Genomic DNA, 19,587 nt, shown 5'->3' on the forward strand with positions numbered 1-19,587 from the left:
CAGCGAGTTCTGGGTCTACCCCAGGGTCTCCTCCCAGTTGGCCGTGCCCGGTAAACCTCCAAAGGAAGGCGCCCAGGAGGCATCCTAATCAGATGCCCGAACCACCTCAACTGGCTCCTTTTGATGCGAAGGAGCAGCAGCTCTACTCCAAGCTCCCCCCGGATGTCTGAGCTCTTCACCCTATCTCTAAGGCTGAGCCCAGACACCCTATGGAGGAAACTCATTTCAGCCGCTTGTATCCGCGATCTCACCCTTTTGGCCACTACCCAAAGCTCATGACTATAGGTGAGGGTTGGAACGAAGATTGACTGGTAAATGGAAAGCTTTGCCTTCCAGCTCAGCTCCTTCTTCGCCACGACGGTCCGGTACAATGTCTGCATTACTGCTGATGCTGCACCAATCCGCCTGTCAATCTCCGCTCCATCCTACCCTCACTTGTGAACAAGACCCCGAGATACTTGAACTCCTTCACTTGGGGCAGCAACTCATCCCCAACCCGGAGGGATTAATGCACCATTTCCCAGTAGAGAACCAGGGCCTCAGACTTGGAGGCGCTGACTCTCATCCTGGCCTCAATGAAATACCCCTCTCTCTCTCTCTCTCTCTCTCTCTCTCTCTCTCTCTCTCTCTCTCTCTCTCTCTCTCTCTCTCTCTCTCTCTCTCTCTCTCTCTCTCTCTCTCTCTCCCTAATTTCCTGTCTACCTCTCCACTCCCACTGTCTAATAAAAAAGTAAAAATGATAATTAAAAAAAACCCCATGTGATTAAGCGAAGTACTGGCGCTCGTTGTTTTCCACTTCAAGCACTGATAGTGACCAAGATAAGAGCTTAAAAATAAAGGCAGTGAAATTACCCTGAAAGTAGCCTAGGGCTCATACGGTTAATATCCCTGAATGAAAATGAATGATCAGGCATACTTTATTATCAATAAAGCTTTTAATTAACAAATAAAGCACAGTATGAAAACTATAGATGAAAAAAATAAATTACTATATACAAGAACTTTTTAGACAATGAAATTGCACAAATATTAATAAAAGAGAATAACTCAAATCCTTTCAGTATAAATTACAAGAATATTGTAATGTAATATAAAAACGATAAATAACTTTTAACTAGAACGTTGAAGAATATTAACAAATCAACACGTTTACATTAAGGTAAAAAAGAAAATGACAAAATAAATACAAATAAATGTAAACAGAATTAAAAATAATTGAAATGTAAACTGTATGTAAAATGTAAAAATGTAAAAATAATTGAAATGATGTCATGGCCTGGCGGCCTGTCCAGGGTCTCTCCCAGCCTGCCGCCCAGTGACTGCTGGGATAGGCTCCAGCATCCTCGCGACCCCGAGAGCAGGATAAGCAGTTTCGATAATGAATGAATGAATTACTGAAATATAAACTTTTGAACAAGTAACAATAAACAGTTGAAAAACTGCGTCTCAGTTAAGTCAATTCTGTGGGCTTATGTGATAGTGTTTATGTGTTCATGACGTTCTTCAGAATTTCTGTTCCCTAATTTTTTTGAGACAGATTACGTGTGTGTGTGTGTGTGTGTGTGTGTGTGTGTGAATTTATTAATTGTGAAGCGCTTTGAGTGGCTGTTGCAGCTATATAAAATGCAACTTGATTGATTGATTAATTGATTGATGCAAAGTCATCAATGTCATTGTATGACAGCCCCTCTGTCTGTAGAAAAAAATAGCACCCCATGGGGCCCCCTGGTGGTTAGGGGGCCTATTGCAGTCGCTTATAATGCAAATGGGAAAACATGGGCCCACTTTTATTCTACCAAGTTGCCGCCAACCACTTGTATTACCGTGCTGCTTAGCCAGCAAAATACATGGTGTATTTTGATCATGGCACTAATACTTGCAAATCTAGGGGTTCACTTCCCATCCATACTGTTATGTCATTTGTTTCTGTAGTAACTTGTATAATAAACCTTACCAGATCGACTTACCTGTATGTCCACTAGGTGGCAGTAGCAGTCAATTGGTCTACCTAGAACATTCCCCGGATGTGATTCTCGCGCGTAATGAAGGCCTGCCGAGATGGCTTTGCTGTGTTGAGTTCCCGAAGTTTTCATCAATACACAAGTAAACAAAGCCTGTGTGTGTGCTTATTTCATGAAGTCAGGATACTAGTTTCATTGTAAAGTACTTAGTGTTGTAAGACTGGGGAAGGGTCATAGAAATGTAGTTGCTTATATTGGCTGAAACAGGAATTTTTGCTTCATCGGATCAGAATGCCGTTCTACTATGTAGTAACTTCTCTTTAATATGTCTGCTTGGAGATGTGCCCATAGAAAACACAAGATAGTCCAAAAAAACATCAGTATATCTTTTACCGGGGGCCTTATGTTTTTCCCATCACCATAAACTCCCCCCCCCCCACCTCCTTTGGGCCCAGTGACAGCTGCGACCTGTTCAGGTACAACTACTGTTTCCATTGGGGAGGGCAGAGTTAATTCATGTCTGAGTGCATTCCCTAGTCCGAGCCAAGCCAAGTGTGAAATATAATGAAACGGAAACATTTTAATTGGCCTTGCCCCATAGGGCTTCCGATGTGTTGTTTAGTTTGTGGAAACTAATTCCACTAATTCCACGCTCTGAGCAGTCAGCCGACAGCACATGATTTGAGCACTTCACAGTGCTCGCTTCTCTTCCTTATCAAAGTGCATGTGGAGTCAGTTTCGCTCGATAATAGCTTTATGTTCCCTGAGATGGAAAATAGATGACAAAATAAATACTTTTTTATCTTTATATTTTTGTAATTTCTTTTTTTATTATTATTATTACTTTGAGAACCGGTTATTACATTTCTTTCTTCTTCTTTTTTTAATCAGGGAATGGAAAATCTCACAGTAAGTGACATTTTTTACATACAGTTACTACGACTTGTCGTAAAACAGATCAAACTTAAGTGCTGGGTGTGATATACTTGTAGTTAATTTAAATCTAAAAGTCCTACTCCAGCTAGCCTATATGTGAACATGACTATGTTATTTTATTATGTTTTATTTATGTGTCTTGTTTTGTTTTTGTACATTTAATTATATTGCACTATTACACCAGGGTTGACACTACAATAATAGATTCTCGGTAAAAAAAAAAAGAAAGAAAAAAAGAAGTAACTTCACTTATGAAATGCTCTTTTAAAACATACAATAATACTTCTGCAATTATATATAATCGCATATGTCTGCAATTTGCCTACTATTTGCTGTACTCCAGTTGGTTTTAACTCTGGTTTGACACCTAACAATGTTTGCCTCTTGAATGTGAGATCTCTTGGTAATAAGTCCTTTATCATTAATGCTTTTATTGTTTCTAATAATCTGGACTTTTTTATGATTACTGAGACATGGCTGTTCCCAGGGGACACTGTTCCCCTGATTGAGGCTAGCCCCCCTGATTTTGCATATTTTCATATTCCCATGACCTCTGGAAGAAGGGTGGCCTAGCTGTTTATATAAGTTAGGTCTTAAGTGCCATCCTGTTACTTTTGGTAATTTTATCTCCTTTGAGGTTTTATGTTGTTTGATCACTGGCCCTCCCCCTTTACTCTGCATCTTAATATATAGGCCCCCTAATTCAGTTAGTTTTATCTCTTGAGTTTTCTGACCTTTTATCTATTGTCGTGCCAAAATATGCCAGGGTGCTTATTCTTGGCAATTTTAATATTCATGTGCGTTGTCCTTCCCATTCCTTGACTTCAAATTTTTTGGATCTTATTCAATCTGTTAAAGGGCCACATTCCAAAGGTCACATTTTAGACCTTGCACTCGCATCTGGTTTCTCTCTCGAGTATCTTAATCTGGTAGCTACGCCTGTATCTGACCATAAAGCTGTCATTTTCAAAGCCCCACTACAGCTCGCTATTCCTAGTCACTATCCTAAAACACAGTCTTGCGTTCTCAGCGCTGGCTCTGCAGTTAAATTCTGTGATGCTTTTGTAGCTAGGATAAATTACATTCCTCAGAGGTCAGGCTTTCAAATTTTCAATCAAAAGAAACATTCAGTGGAAAAAACCAAGAAAATCAGTACTATTCCAGTACAGACACATCACAGAACTGGTGACAAATTTGCACAAATGTGGCACAAATACAGCAGCGGCACCTCGAATTCACCGATAGCAAACTGGGCTCTGCACGTGTGAGGTTTTCAGTCCCCAACCATCTGCAATCCGTTGGAACCAGTGGCCATTTTTTTCTCCATTCTTTATTAAACACATTTTCGTATAGAAAGGTACGAACAAAGACATAGACAATAGAAAACAAAAATGAAAAGGAGACAAAAATAAACAAAAAAGATTACATTTTACAGTGCCAGAGTTTGCATTATAAGCAGCATATTAAATTCGCTTAGTAACTTAAAAGTCTTAATAGCTTTTTTGTTTTTGACATTAAATAAAATGGTGCTATATTTTTTAAATTCATTCATAAAGTGCAGGAAAGTTGGTTTGGTTCCTGACCATTTTTTTCTTATGAATATGGAATTTTCCATCTCCACTGAAAAATAACACATTACTGCATACTACTTGTATTTTTCCAACATTCCCTGACCACTCAGCAGGCATACTGCTCCCAGAACTGATGAACCCACGCACCCTGCTGTACAAAATAAGCATCCCCAGCCGGGTCACAGCAATGGAGAAGTTCATCCACAAGGACTTTACTTTCCGTAGATGTAATTATTTTACCCTCCGGTTACACTTTTAATTCATAATCCTTTAATCCCGCTATATCCCCCCCGGAATCCAGATGCACTGTTACATTTATTCAATGATGAGTGCCTATCCATCCTCAACCAAATTGCACCGTTTAAAACTAGGAAAGAAAGCCACTTTATTTTTGTCATTGTACAGGTTACAACGAAATTTGTTCTTTTCATTTAACTCATCCTATTTTATAGGAACAGTGGGCAGTTGCAGCGCTTGGGGTACAACTGCAGTTCTTCTTTCCATTGCCTTGGTCAGTGTGATGTTCCACATTAGGGGAATACACCTTTAAGGACACAGGGAATTATGGGATATTAAAACAGAGCAGCCACGGGAGCAGGAAGGTAGACGAGGGTCAGTCGGATTATGCGCACGTTATACATGGAGCGAAATAAACATGCCAAAGTTCCACGGCTCATTCAGAAACGGTGTTATCATCTGTGAGAGTGAAAAGTAGGTCATTACAGTCAGGTGCACAGACAGGAGCATTAATCCTAACATGTACAGTGCATTCGGAATGTATTCACACCCCTTCACTTTCCCCACATTTTGTTATGTTACAGCCTTATTCCAAAATGGATTAAATTCTTTTTTTTCTCATCAATCTCCACACAATACCCCGTAATGACAAAGTGAAAAGGGTTTTGTAGAAATTTTTGCAAATTTGTTAAAAATAAAAAACTGAAATATTGCATGTACATAAGTATTCACACCCTTCGCTAGAACACTCAGAATTGAGCTCAGGTTCATCCTGTTTCCACTGATCATCCTTGAGATGCTTCTACATCTTGATTGGAGTCCACCTCTAGTAAATTCAATTGATTGGACATGATTTGGAAAGGCACACACCTGTCTATATAAGGTCCCACTGTTGACAGTGCATGTCAGAGCAGAAACCAAGCCATGAAGTCAAAGGAATTGTCTGTGGACCTCCGAGATAGGATTGTATCGAGGCACAGACCTGGGGAAGGGTACAAAAACATTTCTACAGCTTTGAAGGTCCCGAAGAGCACAGTGGTCTCCATCATTCATAAATGGAAGAAGTTTGGATCCACCAGGACTCTTCCTATAGCTGGCCACCCAGCCAAACTGAGCAATCAGGGGAGAAGGGTCTTGGTCAGGGAGGTGACCAAGAACCCGATGGTCACTGACAGAGCTCCAGCGTTCCTCTGTGGAGATGGGAGAACCTTCAAGAAAGACAATCATGTCTGCAGCACTCCACCAATCAGGCCTTTATGGTAGAGTGGCCAGACGGAAGCCTCTGCTCAGTAAAAGGCACATGACAGCCCACTTGGAGTTTGCCAGAAAGCACCTAAAGGACTCTCAGACTATGAGAAACAAGATTCTCTGGTCTGATGAAACCAAGATTGAACTCTTTGGCCTGAATGCCAAACGTCACATCTGGAGGAAACCAGGCACCTCTCATCACCTTGCTAATACCATCGCTAGTGAAGCATGGTGGTGGCAGCATCATGCTGTGGGGATGTTTTTCAGCGGCAGGAACTGGAAAACTAGTCAGGATTGAGGGAAAGATGAATGGAGCAAAGTACAGAGAGATCCTTGATGAAAACCTGCTCCAGAGCGCTCAGGACCTCAGACTGGGGCGAAGGTTTACCTTTCAACACGACAACGACCTTAAGCACACAGCCAAGACAACGAAGGAGTGGCTTCAGGACAAGTCTGTGAATGTCCTTGAGTGGCCCAGCCAGAGCCCAGACTTGAACCCCATTGAACATTTCTGGAAAGACCTGAAAATAGCTGTGCAGCGACGCTCCCCATCTAACCTTACAGAGCTCAAGAGGATCTGCAGAGAAGAATGGGAGAAATACCCCAAATATAGGTGTGCCAAGCTTGTAGCTTTGTACCCAAGAAGACTTGAGGCTGTAATCGCTGCCAAGGGTGCCTCAACCAAGTACTGAGTAAAGGGTGTGAATACTTATGTACGTGCAATATTTCAGTTTTTTATTTTTAATACATTTGCAAAAATTTCTACAAAACCTTTTTCGCTTTGTCATTATGGGGTATTGTATGTAGATTGATGAGAAAAAAAAGGAATTTAATCCATTGTGGAATAAGGCTGTAACATAACAAAATGTTGGGGAAAGTGAAGGGGTGTGAATACTTTCCGGATGCACTGTATGTCTTTTGATGGTGGGAGGAAACCGGAGCACCCAGAGGAAACCCATGCAGACATGGGGAGAACATGCAAACTCCACACAGAAAGGACCTGGGATGGCCTGGGGTTCGAACCATGGACTTTCTTGCTGCGAGGCAGCAGTGCTAAACAAAAATAAAATAACCTTCCCTGGCTGAATGATCACACCCGTGCCCTTTGAAGACACTGTAGAAATTCAGAACAACAATGGAAGGTCAGCAAGTCCGAATTAGCACATAACACCCTTAAAAACCAACTGTTGGAGTGGCTCACCTAGTAGAGCGCGTACCACATATAAGGCTGAATCCCGACCGTAGTGGCCTGGGTTGGAATCCGGCCCGGGCCCTTTGCTGCATGTCATCCCCTCTCTCTATTATCGCTATCAAATAAAGGCAGAAAATGTCAAAAAAAAACAAAAACAATTTAAATGTTAATTTACCAGAAGGCAGTTAAGGATGCGAGATCAGCGTACTTCTCTGAACTGATATCAAGAAATAACCCTCCTAAAGTTCTCTTTAGGGTAATTGATTCTAATATTAATTCACTTCTTTTAAACTTTTTTTAAAATCATTTTAATCCTTAATTTCTTTTAATTATTAATCCACTTCTGTTTTTTTTGTTTTGTTTTTTTAACCTGATGTTGAGTTGTCCGAAAAGTTTCTCACTCATTTAGTAAATAAGGTGGAGAATATCAGGTCCCAAATCCAGTCTGGCTCTTGCCTTCATTCATTCCCCATGTTAATGCTGCCTCTTTTACCCAATTACAATTCCAGTGTTGGAAAGTACAGTCTCCAATATGAACTCCTCCTGCATCTTAGGCATCATTCCTACTAAGCTGCCCAAGGACGTATTTTCAACTATGAGCCCCGTTATTCTGCAGATTCTTAATAATTCTCTGGCCTCTGGTTCTTTTCCAGACAGTTTTAAGCATGCCATTATTCACTCATTGCTGGAGAAACCTAATTTAGATCCCCTGTCTTTAAGTCAAGTCAAGTCAAGTCAATGTTATTTGAGTAACTACAGACCATTTTCCAATTTGTCTCTTTCATCTAAGGTTCTGGAGAGAACAATTTCATCTCAATTGATTTCTTTTATTAACACTTAATAGTGTTTTTAAGTTTCCAGCCTGGTTTTAGAGCACTTCATAGTACCGAACAGCTCTAATTAAGGTCACTAATGACCTACTGCTGACTGCAGAAAGAGGTGACTGCTTGATTTTACTTCTTTTAGACTTAAGTGCTGCCTTTGACACAGTCAATCATAACATCCTCTTATATTGCTTAGAGACTTGGGTTGGCACCAAGGGCTCGGCTCTTAGTTTATTATGCTCTTACCTCACCAAAATAACTTTTTCTGTTGTTCTGGGTAACTCGACTTCCTAAATGGCCCAGTTGAGGTGTGGCGTCCCTAAAAGCTCAGTTCTTGTCCCCCTTCTCTTTTCTTTATACAGTGCATGCGGAATGTATTCACACCCCTTCACTTTCCCCACATTTTGTTATGTTACAGCCTTATTCCAAAATGGATTAAATTCCTTTTTTCTCATCAATCTACACACAATACCCCATAATGACAAAGTGAAAAAGGTTTTGTAGAAGTTTTTGCAAATTTATTAAAAATAAAAAACTGAAATATTGCATTTACATAAGTATTCACACCCTTTGCTATGACACTCAAAATTGAGCTCAGGTTCATCCTGTTTCCACTGATCATCCTTGAGATGTTTCTACGTCTTGATTGGAGTCCACCTCTAGTAAATTCAATTGATTGGACATGATTTGGAAAGGCACACACCTGTCTATATAAGGTCCCACTGTTGACAGTGCATGTCAGAGTAGAAACCAAGCCATGAAGTCAAAGGAATTGTCTGTGGACCTCCGAGACAGGATTGTATCGAGGCACAGATCTAGGGAAGGGTACAAAAAAATTTCTGCAGCTTTGAAGGTCCCGAAGAGCACAGTGGTCTCCATCATTCGTAAATGGAAGAAGTTTGGATCCACCAGGACTCTTCCTAGAGCTGGCCGCCCAGCCAAACTGAGGAATCAGGGGAGAAGGGCCTTGTACAGGGAGGTGACCAAGAACCTGATGGTCATTCTGACAGAGCTCCAGCGTTCCTCTGTGGAGATGGGAGAACCTTCCAGAAGGACAACCATCTCTGCAGCACTCCGCCAATCAGGCCTTTATGGTAGAGTGGCCAGACAGAAGCCTCTGCTCAGTAAAAGGCACATGACGGCCTGCTTGGAGTTTGCCAGAAAGCACCTAAAGGACTCTCAGACCATGAGAAACAAGATTCTCTGGTCTGATGAAACCAAGATTGAACTCTTTGGCCTGAATGCCAAACGTCACATCTGGAGGAAACCAGGCACCTCTCATCACCTTGCTAATACCATCCCTACAGTGAAGCATGGTGGCAGCACCATGCTGTGGGGATGTTCTTCAGCGGCAGGAACTGGGAGACTAGTCAGGATCGAGGGAAAGATGAATGGAGCAAAGTACAGAGAGATCCTTGATGAAAACCTGCTCCAGAGCGCTCAGGACCTCAGACTGGGGCGAAGGTTTACCTTTCAACACGACAACGACCCTAAGCACACAGCTAAGACAACGAAGGAGTGGCTTCGGGACAAGTCTGTGAATGTCCTTGAGTGGCCCAGCCAGAGCCCAGACTTGAACCCCATTGAACATCTCTGGAAAGACCCGAAAATAGCTGTGCAGCGACGCTCCCCATCTAACCTTACAGAGCTCGAGAGGATCTGCAGAGAAGAATGGGAGAAATACCCCAAATATGGGTGTGCCAAGCTTGTAGCTCCATCCCTAAGAAGTCTTGAGGCTGTAATCGCTGCCAAGGGTGCCTCAACCAAATACTGAGTAAAGGGTGTGAATACTTATATACATGCAATATTTCAGTTTTTTATTTTTAATAAATTTGCAAAAATTTCTACAAAACCTTTTTCACTTTGTCATTATGGGGTATTGTATGTAGATTGATGAGAAAAAAAAGGAATTTAATCCATTTTGGAATAAGGCTGTAACATAACAAAATGTGGGGAAAGTGGAGGGGTGTGAATACTTTCCGGATGCACTGTACATGCTGTCCCTCGGCCAGGTCATTCAAAACCACGATGTGTTTTACCATTTCTTTGCTGACGACACCCATACATGCAACTAACACCCACAGATCCTAGTGCCCTAGCAAATCTCACAACTTGCCTCTCTGATATTACATCCTGGATGTTAAAAAAAAAATCTTAAATTTAATGATGATAAGTCTGAAGTCATTCTGTTCGGTCCCCCAAATTCCATCAGCCCTTTTGTTACTAATCTTGGTGGTCTGTCAGATAGTCTTAATAAGGCTGCTAGGACTCTTGGGGTAATATTTGATGCTAACCTCGGTTTTGATAATCAAATCAAACTTGTTATTCAGTCGTGCCTTCTCCAGCTCAAGGTACTCTCTAAAATTAGGTAATTTATATCAATTGCTGAACTGCAAAAAGTTGTACATGCTTTTATCTATTCTCGGCCTGACTATTGCAACACAATTTACTCGGGTATCAGCACGCTTCCTCCACAATCTGCAGTTGGTAATAAACACCGCTGCTCGGCTCATGACCGGGACAAAGAGGAATGACCATATCCCTCCTGTGCTTGTCCCCTACACTGGCTCCCTGTTATATTTCGAATTGATTTTAAAATTCTATTGCTCACTTTATGTCCTTAAATGGTCTTGCGCCTACATACATTTCTGATTTATTGATCTGGTATATGCCCTCTCGACCATTAAGAGCCGCAGATGGGGCCCTGCTGGTTATTCCTGGGCCTTGGTTTGTCACAAAGGATAATCTGGCTTTTGCTGTTAGAGCCCCACACTATGGAACTCTCTTCCTATTGAACTAAGACAAACTACGTCTCTAGCTTCTTTTAAATCATGTCTTAAAACTGTTCTTATTTTTACTCTTACTTATTTGTTTTTATTTTTGCCTTGTCTGGTTTTATTTCTTTGTAAAGCACTTTGTAACATTGTTTTAGAAAAGTGCTATATAAGTAAAGTTATTACTTTTTACGTATCTATTGGTTACCAGTAACATCCTATCTAAATTTTGTGGTATTATGTCTTAATTGATCGTATTGACAGATGTTTTTCTTTTTTATTCTTCTATGTGATTCAGATTGATATAACAAAATATACCTTATTTCAACTTTCCTTGTGTTTTTCTGTGACTTTCAGCCAGAGCAATGGCGCGAAATTGTGAACAAGAAGATGCAGATGCCTCCAGAGCTCATCGGTGCCATCCAGGAGGGCAAAATAGAGCTGGTGTGTGGGCTGTTGAAGACGGGTGATGGCATCATTCGCCAGCTGGATGACTCTGAGGACCGTCTGTGGCGGGAGGCCCTAAATTTGTCCATCCGACTGGGAAGCGAAGATACCATGGATGCCCTCCTGCAAGGGGTCAAGTTCGACTTCCGTCAAATCCATGAGGCGCTTTTGGTGGCTGTGGACACAAACCAGCCCCGAGTGGTGAAGCGACTGCTTGACCGACTGGACCAGGAGAAAGGCAACAAGATGGATGTGCGTTCATTCTCTCAGGCCATCTTTGACCACTCTATTGACAACTCTCAGTTTGCGCCAGGGGTGACTCCTCTGACCTTAGCCTGCCAAAAGGACCTGTATGAGATAGTCACCATGCTCTCCCAGAAAGGTCACGTCATCCCATGGCCACACAAGATCTCCTGTGCCTGTCTGGAGTGTCGTAATGGCCGACAGTACGACCTGCTTAAGTTCTCTTTGTCCCGGATCAACACCTACCGTGGCATCGCCAGTCGTGCTTACCTGTCCATCACCTCCGAAGATGCCATGCTCAGTGCTTTTAGTCTCAGCAAGGAGCTCCGCAAACTCTCAAAGAAGGAGCCGGAGTTCAAGGTTTGACACAATTTAAACGAGTTTCCACCTAAACTTAGTAGATTCAATTCAAGTTGTTGGGGACAGGGGGGTTGTTTGTTAGTTATGCTGTTGTGCCTTTCTTCCCAGCCGCAGTATCTTGGCCTGGAGCAGCTCTGTCAGGATTTTGCTGTGGAGTTGCTGGGGATGTGTCGCAACCAGAGTGAGGTCACCACTATTCTCAACAGCTGTGGAGGCGAGAGCCAGGATGTCCAGGAACAACAGGCCTTTGAGGAGGGCATCCCTAACCTGTCACGTCTGAGGCTTGCTGTCAACTACAACCAGAAGCAGGTAGCGGGCTAAAGAAATTGCCATTAAAGGGGAGGGGTAATATCCAACTTTTTTGACAAATTGATCTTACTCTGTGTCTATGAAACATATCTGTGATATTTTTTCACCAAAGGTTGATTGGTTTCCAGTGCTCCACACCCACGTCTAATAAAGGAGGCTCTTTTGCACATGCGCGGGTGGTGGGGGGGGACAGCAGTATTGCCATAATATAGCATTATTCATGAGCTGGTACTCTGATTGGCTGGCAGTATTGTTGCCCCCACCCATTTCCTTGACAGATAGAATGGTTGCCCAACCAGAGGCTCCCTTGCTCTCAACTTGGGTGACATTATGCAACATCCAAGTTTATTGTTCCCGGTGGTGAAATTGCTCGAAGGGGCAGTGCACTGTATCTTGTTCAAATGGAGCGATTTGTTCACATAAAAAAACCCGTGAAACAGAGACAGTTATCCAAGTGCCTTCTGAACTCCATGGCTTATGCTCCGCTACCACAGCACACATTAATTGCTGTGAAAGCATGAAAATTATTCTCCTTGCTGACAGTAAACTCCACCCCAAGACAAGACAAATCTTGTTTTCGATAATAGAAATATAGAGATTAACAATTTTTTTTTTTGCCAAGCCTGTTGCATTCACAATTTTTCTGTTAAATTGTGTGTTTGTAAATGTGTGCGCATGTGTTTGTGGGCAGTTTGTTGCCCATCCCATCTGCCAGCAGGTGTTGTCATCTATCTGGTGTGGGAACCTCTCAGGCTGGAGGGGCAGCCGGACCGCCTGGAAGCTGCTAGTCTCCGTGGGGATCTTTCTTACCATGCCCCTCCTCTGCCTCATCTACTGGATTGCGCCCAAGTCCAAGGTAATGTTTTCGAAATATCATATTATTGTGCTGACAATGAGGCCCAATTTTTGTGAAAATTCTCTGACCAATGGGCATTTTCTATATTTTAATTGGTAAAATCGGCATAATTAGAATTGGGGGTCAGTAAATAGGACAATGCCAATCAGGAAAATATGGTAAGACTATAAAGTTTAAGAGTATAATCGAAAATACTGTTTATCAGCTGTCAGTACTAGTCATTTACATTCTAAACATTGCTTATGTACAATGTCTAAACACGCCAGTCCTGTGGGTTTGGTTTCACGTCTTTGCCAGGTAGGAAAGATACTGAAGATACCTGTGATCAAGTTCCTTCTACACTCGGCCTCCTACCTGTGGTTCCTCATCACACTGCTCGGAGAGTCAATAATAATGGAAATGTATCGAGACAAGTTTGCTTCACGCCAGCAGAACATCCTGCACAGTTCATTCCACATGGTGTGGGTTGTGGGTAGGTCATCTCTCTTTCTCTACCAGCCAAAGTGCACTTTGAAAGGGGGGATATTTGCCTACTTTTCTAACAAATTTATATAACTACTGTATATCTATAAAAACATATCTGTGACAATATTTTTCCACCAAGTTTTTTGGTTCCAAAAGTTGTTTGATTAGTACACCACACCCACCTCTAATGAAACAGGCTATTTGGTAGTTATTAACATAATAGCATTATTCATGAGTTGCTACTTCGATTTGCTGGCAGTATTGCTGGCCCCACCCCCTCTTTTTTGTTGTTGTTCTTTTTGACCCCCCCCCCTTTTCTCCCCAATTGTATCTGGCCAATTACCCCACTCTTCCGAGCCATCCCGATCTCTGCTCCAACCCCTCTGCCGATCCGGGGAGGGTGGCAGACTACTGCATGCCTCCTCCGATACATGTGGAGTCGCCAGCCCTTTCTTTTCACCTGACAGTGAGGAGTTTCACCAGGGGGATGTAGCATGTGGGAGGATCAAGCTATTCCCCCCAGTTCCCTCTCCCCCCCAAACAGGCACCCCGACCGACCAGAGGAGTCGCTAGTGCAGCGACCAGGACACATACCCACATCCGGCTTCCCACCCAAGCTGGAGGTAACACAGGGATTTGAACCGGCAGTCCCTGTGTTGGTAGGCAACAGAATAAACCGCTACACTACCCGGACGCCTCTTCCCACCCCCCTCTCTTGACAGAACCACAGACTATCTTGCTCTTGGCATGGGTGGCCTTATGCAATATCAAGATTTAATTGTTCCCTGTGTGACGATTGCTCCGAGGGGAAATTCTGGATGGCTTGTTCGAATAGTACAATTTGGTCACATAAAAAACCTGGCGAAACAGATTTTATCATAGTGTTGTGAAAGCATGACAGCGAGATCTATCCCATGACTCGACAAATCTTGTCAACACCCCCTCCCCCTTCTTGAACTGTTTTACAGACGAAAACTTTTCAGTTTCGTATTATCCTGTCTCTTGCAGGGTTCTTTTGGTATGAATGTAAAGAAGTGTGGATAGAGGGGCTGCGAAGTTACTTCCTGGACTGGTGGAACTGCTTAGACATGATGGTTCTCAGCATGTACCTGGCCTCTTTTGCTTTACGTGTGCTCGTCATGCTCAAAGGTCACTTCCTCTGCCATGATCCTAGCGGTGTAGAGGAATGTGTCTACTTCACCCAGACTGGTGAGCGAACTACGACAGAGTTTATTCAACCACCAGTAACAGGTTTAAAAAAGGTTGTATTGTGCTTGGGATATTTATTCCACTGTGAAACCATATCTTGCAGTGCGGGATGAGTGGCATCAGGAGGACCCCCAGCTTATTGCAGAGGTGTTGTTTGCAGTGACCAGCATGTTGAGTTTCACTCGCTTGGCATATATCCTGCCAGCTCAGGAGTCTTTGGGGACCCTGCAGATCTCAATAGGAAAGATGATTGATGATATGATGAGGTAGGAGAGCAACCCCAACTATACAGCTCACAGCCTGCCTATCAGTGTTCTTAACAATGCCTTGATGTTAGTAACTGGAAACCTTGAACTGCCTCTTGGAAAATCAGTTCACAATGGCCAGAACAGTCAAACAGTATATAATCATACACAACAGTGAGCAACACACTGATAGCTATCAGTATTAGTATGATTATATTGAACACTGAAAACGTCCCTTTGTCCACCATTTAGATTCATGTTTATACTGATGATCATTGGAACAGCCTTCCTCTGTGGTATCAACAACATCTACGTCCCTTATGTCATCTCTCCACATCTTGGCAGGTAGGAATATGATATATTCAGTTGCCTAGTCATCATTCTTTTTATTCACTGACTCTAAATCAAAACCATTGCGTATTAACTAGTGTTAAATAACAGAAGACAAGGATGTTTGGCTAGTTCCCAAGTCTCACGAGCATAGGCGGAAGAACGATTCCCCCCATCTGGGAAAAATATGATTCCCACAATATATCACTATAAACACAACTATGTAATTTCAATTATATTAATAAGACACAATGAAAGCACTTGTACTGATTATAGATACTTAATAGCACGTTCTTAAGTTTCAAAACGTTGTGACTCCCTACCCTTTCGCCTTGCAGCTCCCTCTCCACACTTTCATGACTAAGTGTGAAAATGTGTAGATATTCTTTTGACTGGAGATTTTGTGTTTAGCCAAACACTGTTGACTTTGGGCATTTGGTTTAGAAAAATGTCCAAAAAAAACTGCATAAAGGATACCAGAAAAAAACAACACATCAGATGTAAAAAGCTGTTTCTGTATGTTTTTGGTTTTTTTTGAGATGCAGTGAATCAACAGTACTGTGGTAATACTGAGCAACGCTGTGACATTAACCTCCCATGCAAATACTTTCACAGGCCACTGTAAATAAGAACATAGTTTCCACCTTAATGCCTAATTAGATTTAGATTTTAAAAATGCTGCCATTTTCATATATATATAACTCCGCTTAAGCAAGACGTTGGTTGTGTAGAGGATATGGGACGAGGATCTAAGTACTTTTGGTTGGCAATCAGATTGGGAGACTATCTGGACAAATTTGAATACCACCCCCACAAATCTTACACACCAGTTCATCCAATTTAACAGATTCACAGATTATATGCAACACCTTACAAATGTGTTAAAATGAAATTACCTACATGTCCTCATTGTACTCTTTGACAGGTTCAGGCCCTGGGCACAAAGATGCATTTGTTTTGGGAACACACACGTATTAAAGGATTTTGAAATCGCGTTATGCCAATAATTTGTTATTGAGAAGTGGCGTAACTCATAATAATTCCAGTCTTTGCATGCTCAGTGACGATTCATCTTTGTCCCTTAACTCAAATCAGCGCAGACTCTTTTTGGCAAGTCTTACTGCTGCAAAAAAGCCATCTTGAAACTTTGGTTCCATCCCAATCTTCATTTAAGCCAATAATGGGCAACATGTTACCAAGATATTGCTTCTTTTTTCAAGCTATTACAGCACTGCTTGGCTCAATGAGGCTAAGGCTGCAACAGTCCACACCTGGGCATAGCATCATTCATAAGGAGATCATGAACTGTTTGTCTGCATGTTTGTATATGCATGTCTTCCAAAATAAAAGGTGCTCTGATCCCACAACTGCAGGTTTAATGAGACCTTCCGCTTCCTGTTCTGGACTATGTTTGGCGTGGCCAACCAGGACTACGTGGATATGCCAGAGTTTGTGATAGCTGAGTTCGTGGGAAGGATTCTGTATGGGATCTTCACTCTGGTCATTGTGATCGTGTTACTAAACATGCTAATTGCTATGATCACCAACTCCTTCCAGAAAATTGAGGTGATTGTTAAGATTTGCCCCATTTACTGGCAAAAGACACTTTAGTGCCTCACCCATACTTTCTCAGCATTCTGCAAATTACAACTAACAATGCAAGTAAAGAATAGGACTCATATCTTGTCAAATTTTGTCAGGATGATGCTGATGTGGAGTGGAAGTTTGCCAGATCAAAGCTGTATCTAAGTTACTTCCGAGAGGGCCTTACCATGCCTGTGCCTTTCAATATCATTCCTTCTCCCAAAGCTACCTTTTACTTCATTAGGTGAGCCATACTGTGTCTAGTGCCATCTTCTTATAATAGGCAGCTTCAAAATATCTCCTACTGACTAGGCCAGTACATCACATATTTCTTTCTTTTGCTATCTTATTCCAGAGGCTTTTTTAGGCTAATCTGCTGCTGCTGTGATTGTAAACCTGAGACAAAATATCCCCCCATAGCCTCAATGGTAAGTTTCTGATTACTGTAAAAATTAGATAATGGGATATTTGGGATGGATTTTAATAGAAAGCTCTGCATTAACCTGTGCTGTATTGTAAAATGTACTGAAAATATCAGCAGTTTATTTTATGAGGCACCTTTTATGTTCAGTCTAACACAAGGCGACCGAACGGCAGGGGACCTGAAGATACCCTGACGCCTTACAGGCAGCAGGTGATCGGAGCTCTGGTGCAGCGCTACATTGAGTCAGCTCGCCGTGAGTTTGAGGAGACCAAAAGAAAAGGTATACATGAAACTGACTTGCAACAGTGGGGCCACCGTAATATTTCTGCACCACTTGCTGAATATAGTGAAATAACTCCTTTGTTTTGATATATCAAGCAAATAGTTCCAACCCTCCACAAATCAGACGCTTTTGGAGTGTGCTACTGCAGTTTCACAAGTGTCAGTCAGCAATGATGACAGAAGAGAAATGGGTTTTTAAGTTTTAAAATGGGTTTAACATAATTTAAATCCAAAATGTGCTGTCACATAACTGCTGAAAAAAACCCAGAATGACTGAAATACAAAAACGAAATGGTCCTACAACAGAGTCTAACTCTATAATGTGGGACCCATTAACTTGGTGTTGCAAAAACAGTTGCATTGTAATAGCAGATTATTTAATGGGTTTATGTATATTATATATCTTGCAAAACTTGTTAGGGCTGTAAAAATGTTACAAAAAATGTCAATACAAGCCCCAGACAGCAAGTAGGGGGAAGCCAGTGCTCTTATTATTGAGTCCCATCCTATGATTGTGATTATTTGCTTTATTCCCACCTCAGATATTGGTAATCGGATCACGGAGCTAAGCAAAGTTGTGGGCAGGCTCCACAATGATATGAAACTAGTGCAACAACTTCTGGTGGACGACGGCTACATGGTAGGGAATGGGTCCAGCAAAGATGGGTCTTCCATCCTGGGTAAATACATCATTGGTGCCAGGAATAACTTCAGGGGTTTCAACAATAGGACTGATGACAGACATTCGAGACTTCAAGTGACTGTGCACCACGGAGTGGAGGAACTTGCTCCACAACGAGACAGCGAGGAGAGTCTGGAAAAGGCTGAATCATTTGACATAAAGCAACGGATAAACATAACACAGACAGGAAAGAGTGAGGACAGCCAAGATGGAGCAGAGAGATCAAAGCAAAATGGCGACGCCGACATTGTTAATATGGAGGAAGGAAGGGCAAAAGGTGATGGTGGGAAGCAAATAGACAAAAAAAGGCAGGCGGAAAAAGTTGAAAATATAAACTATGTTGTGAAAGTGGAAAGGGCAACGAGTTTTATCACAAAGGCAGACAAAAAGGTAGATGCAAATGCTGTACAAGATGAGGGGGAAGAAAAACGAGGCGAGAGACTCAAAGTAGGGGAGGTGGATGGTAAACACACAGAGAAACCAGCTGCACCAACTGCACATGGGGGAGGCGAGAACAATCAGAAGACAGACAAAGTGGATATGAATGGGGTAGAAATTAAGATAAAAGACATAGAGCTTAAGGAAAAAAAAGCAGAGGCAAAATGGATGATGGGTAGAAAGGTGGAGCACAGCGTGACAGAGAAAGCCGGCATAAGGGATGCTGCCGCAAAACCCGGAAGCATGAAAGTGGTTCCCTCTCCAACCGGAAGCAGCAGCTCTCAGGACACCGGCTTTGGTTCACAGGAAGGGGAGGGCTCCATCGACGGGACATCGATACGACCCTGAGCTCAGCGGCTCTCCGCTGACGGATGGTGTTCGCCATGGGAAGTCACCATGGGGGTCAATTTAGCACAGGGCACATTTTTCATTGATAAACTGTATCAAGGGCAACAGATGGGAGTCAGTGTGCAGTGGCAAAGTACAAAACAAATCATGATGCAGGTTCAGTCAGCATAGTGGCCACATACAATAGCACACTATAGGTCTTCTCATTGTTCAGGGCAAGTGGCTTCTGACTGATGTAGGATCTGGCTTGGGTCCAATTTATCACACATATAGTGGAGCATCTTTTTTAGCCTCTATCCACTGTGTACTGTCAAATAGTTGCAGAAATGGATTAAAAATTAAAAAAATTATAGAAAATATTCCTCGATAGGTCAACCTGTAGGCGACTGCTTTTTCTTCATATATTCTAATATCAAAATAAGTCAAGTCAATTTCATTTGTATAGCCCAATATCACAAATTACAAATTTGTGATAATAAAATTGACAGAAAAGTAGCCTTGAATTAGCGAGACATCTTCGCACTCTGGTTGCTTTCCCCAACAAATTAAAGATTTCAATATATATTTTGCCCGCGTCTGTCTGCTGATATTTTTTTTAATCACTCATAGAAGTGACTCTGTT

General features: G+C 42.1%; 1 protein-coding gene across 1 annotated transcript; it reads left to right on the forward strand.

Moving 5' to 3' along the window:
• Window positions 1-2,855: 2,855 nt before the first annotated feature.
• LOC130116342 (short transient receptor potential channel 2-like) lies at window positions 2,856-19,223 on the forward strand. The gene is made up of 13 exons (XM_056284261.1): window positions 2,856-2,870; window positions 11,101-11,793; window positions 11,902-12,102; window positions 12,794-12,958; window positions 13,256-13,430; window positions 14,432-14,632; window positions 14,736-14,898; window positions 15,130-15,222; window positions 16,581-16,773; window positions 16,908-17,035; window positions 17,147-17,219; window positions 17,363-17,495; window positions 18,040-19,223. Exons 1-13 carry the CDS (start codon window positions 2,856-2,858, stop codon window positions 18,963-18,965), a joined length of 3,159 nt encoding a protein of 1,052 aa, XP_056140236.1. The 3' UTR covers window positions 18,966-19,223.
• Window positions 19,224-19,587: the final 364 nt, after the last annotated feature.

Source organism: Lampris incognitus, chromosome 8, assembly GCF_029633865.1.
Source record: "Lampris incognitus isolate fLamInc1 chromosome 8, fLamInc1.hap2, whole genome shotgun sequence".
Lineage (NCBI taxonomy): Eukaryota > Metazoa > Chordata > Actinopteri > Lampriformes > Lampridae > Lampris > Lampris incognitus.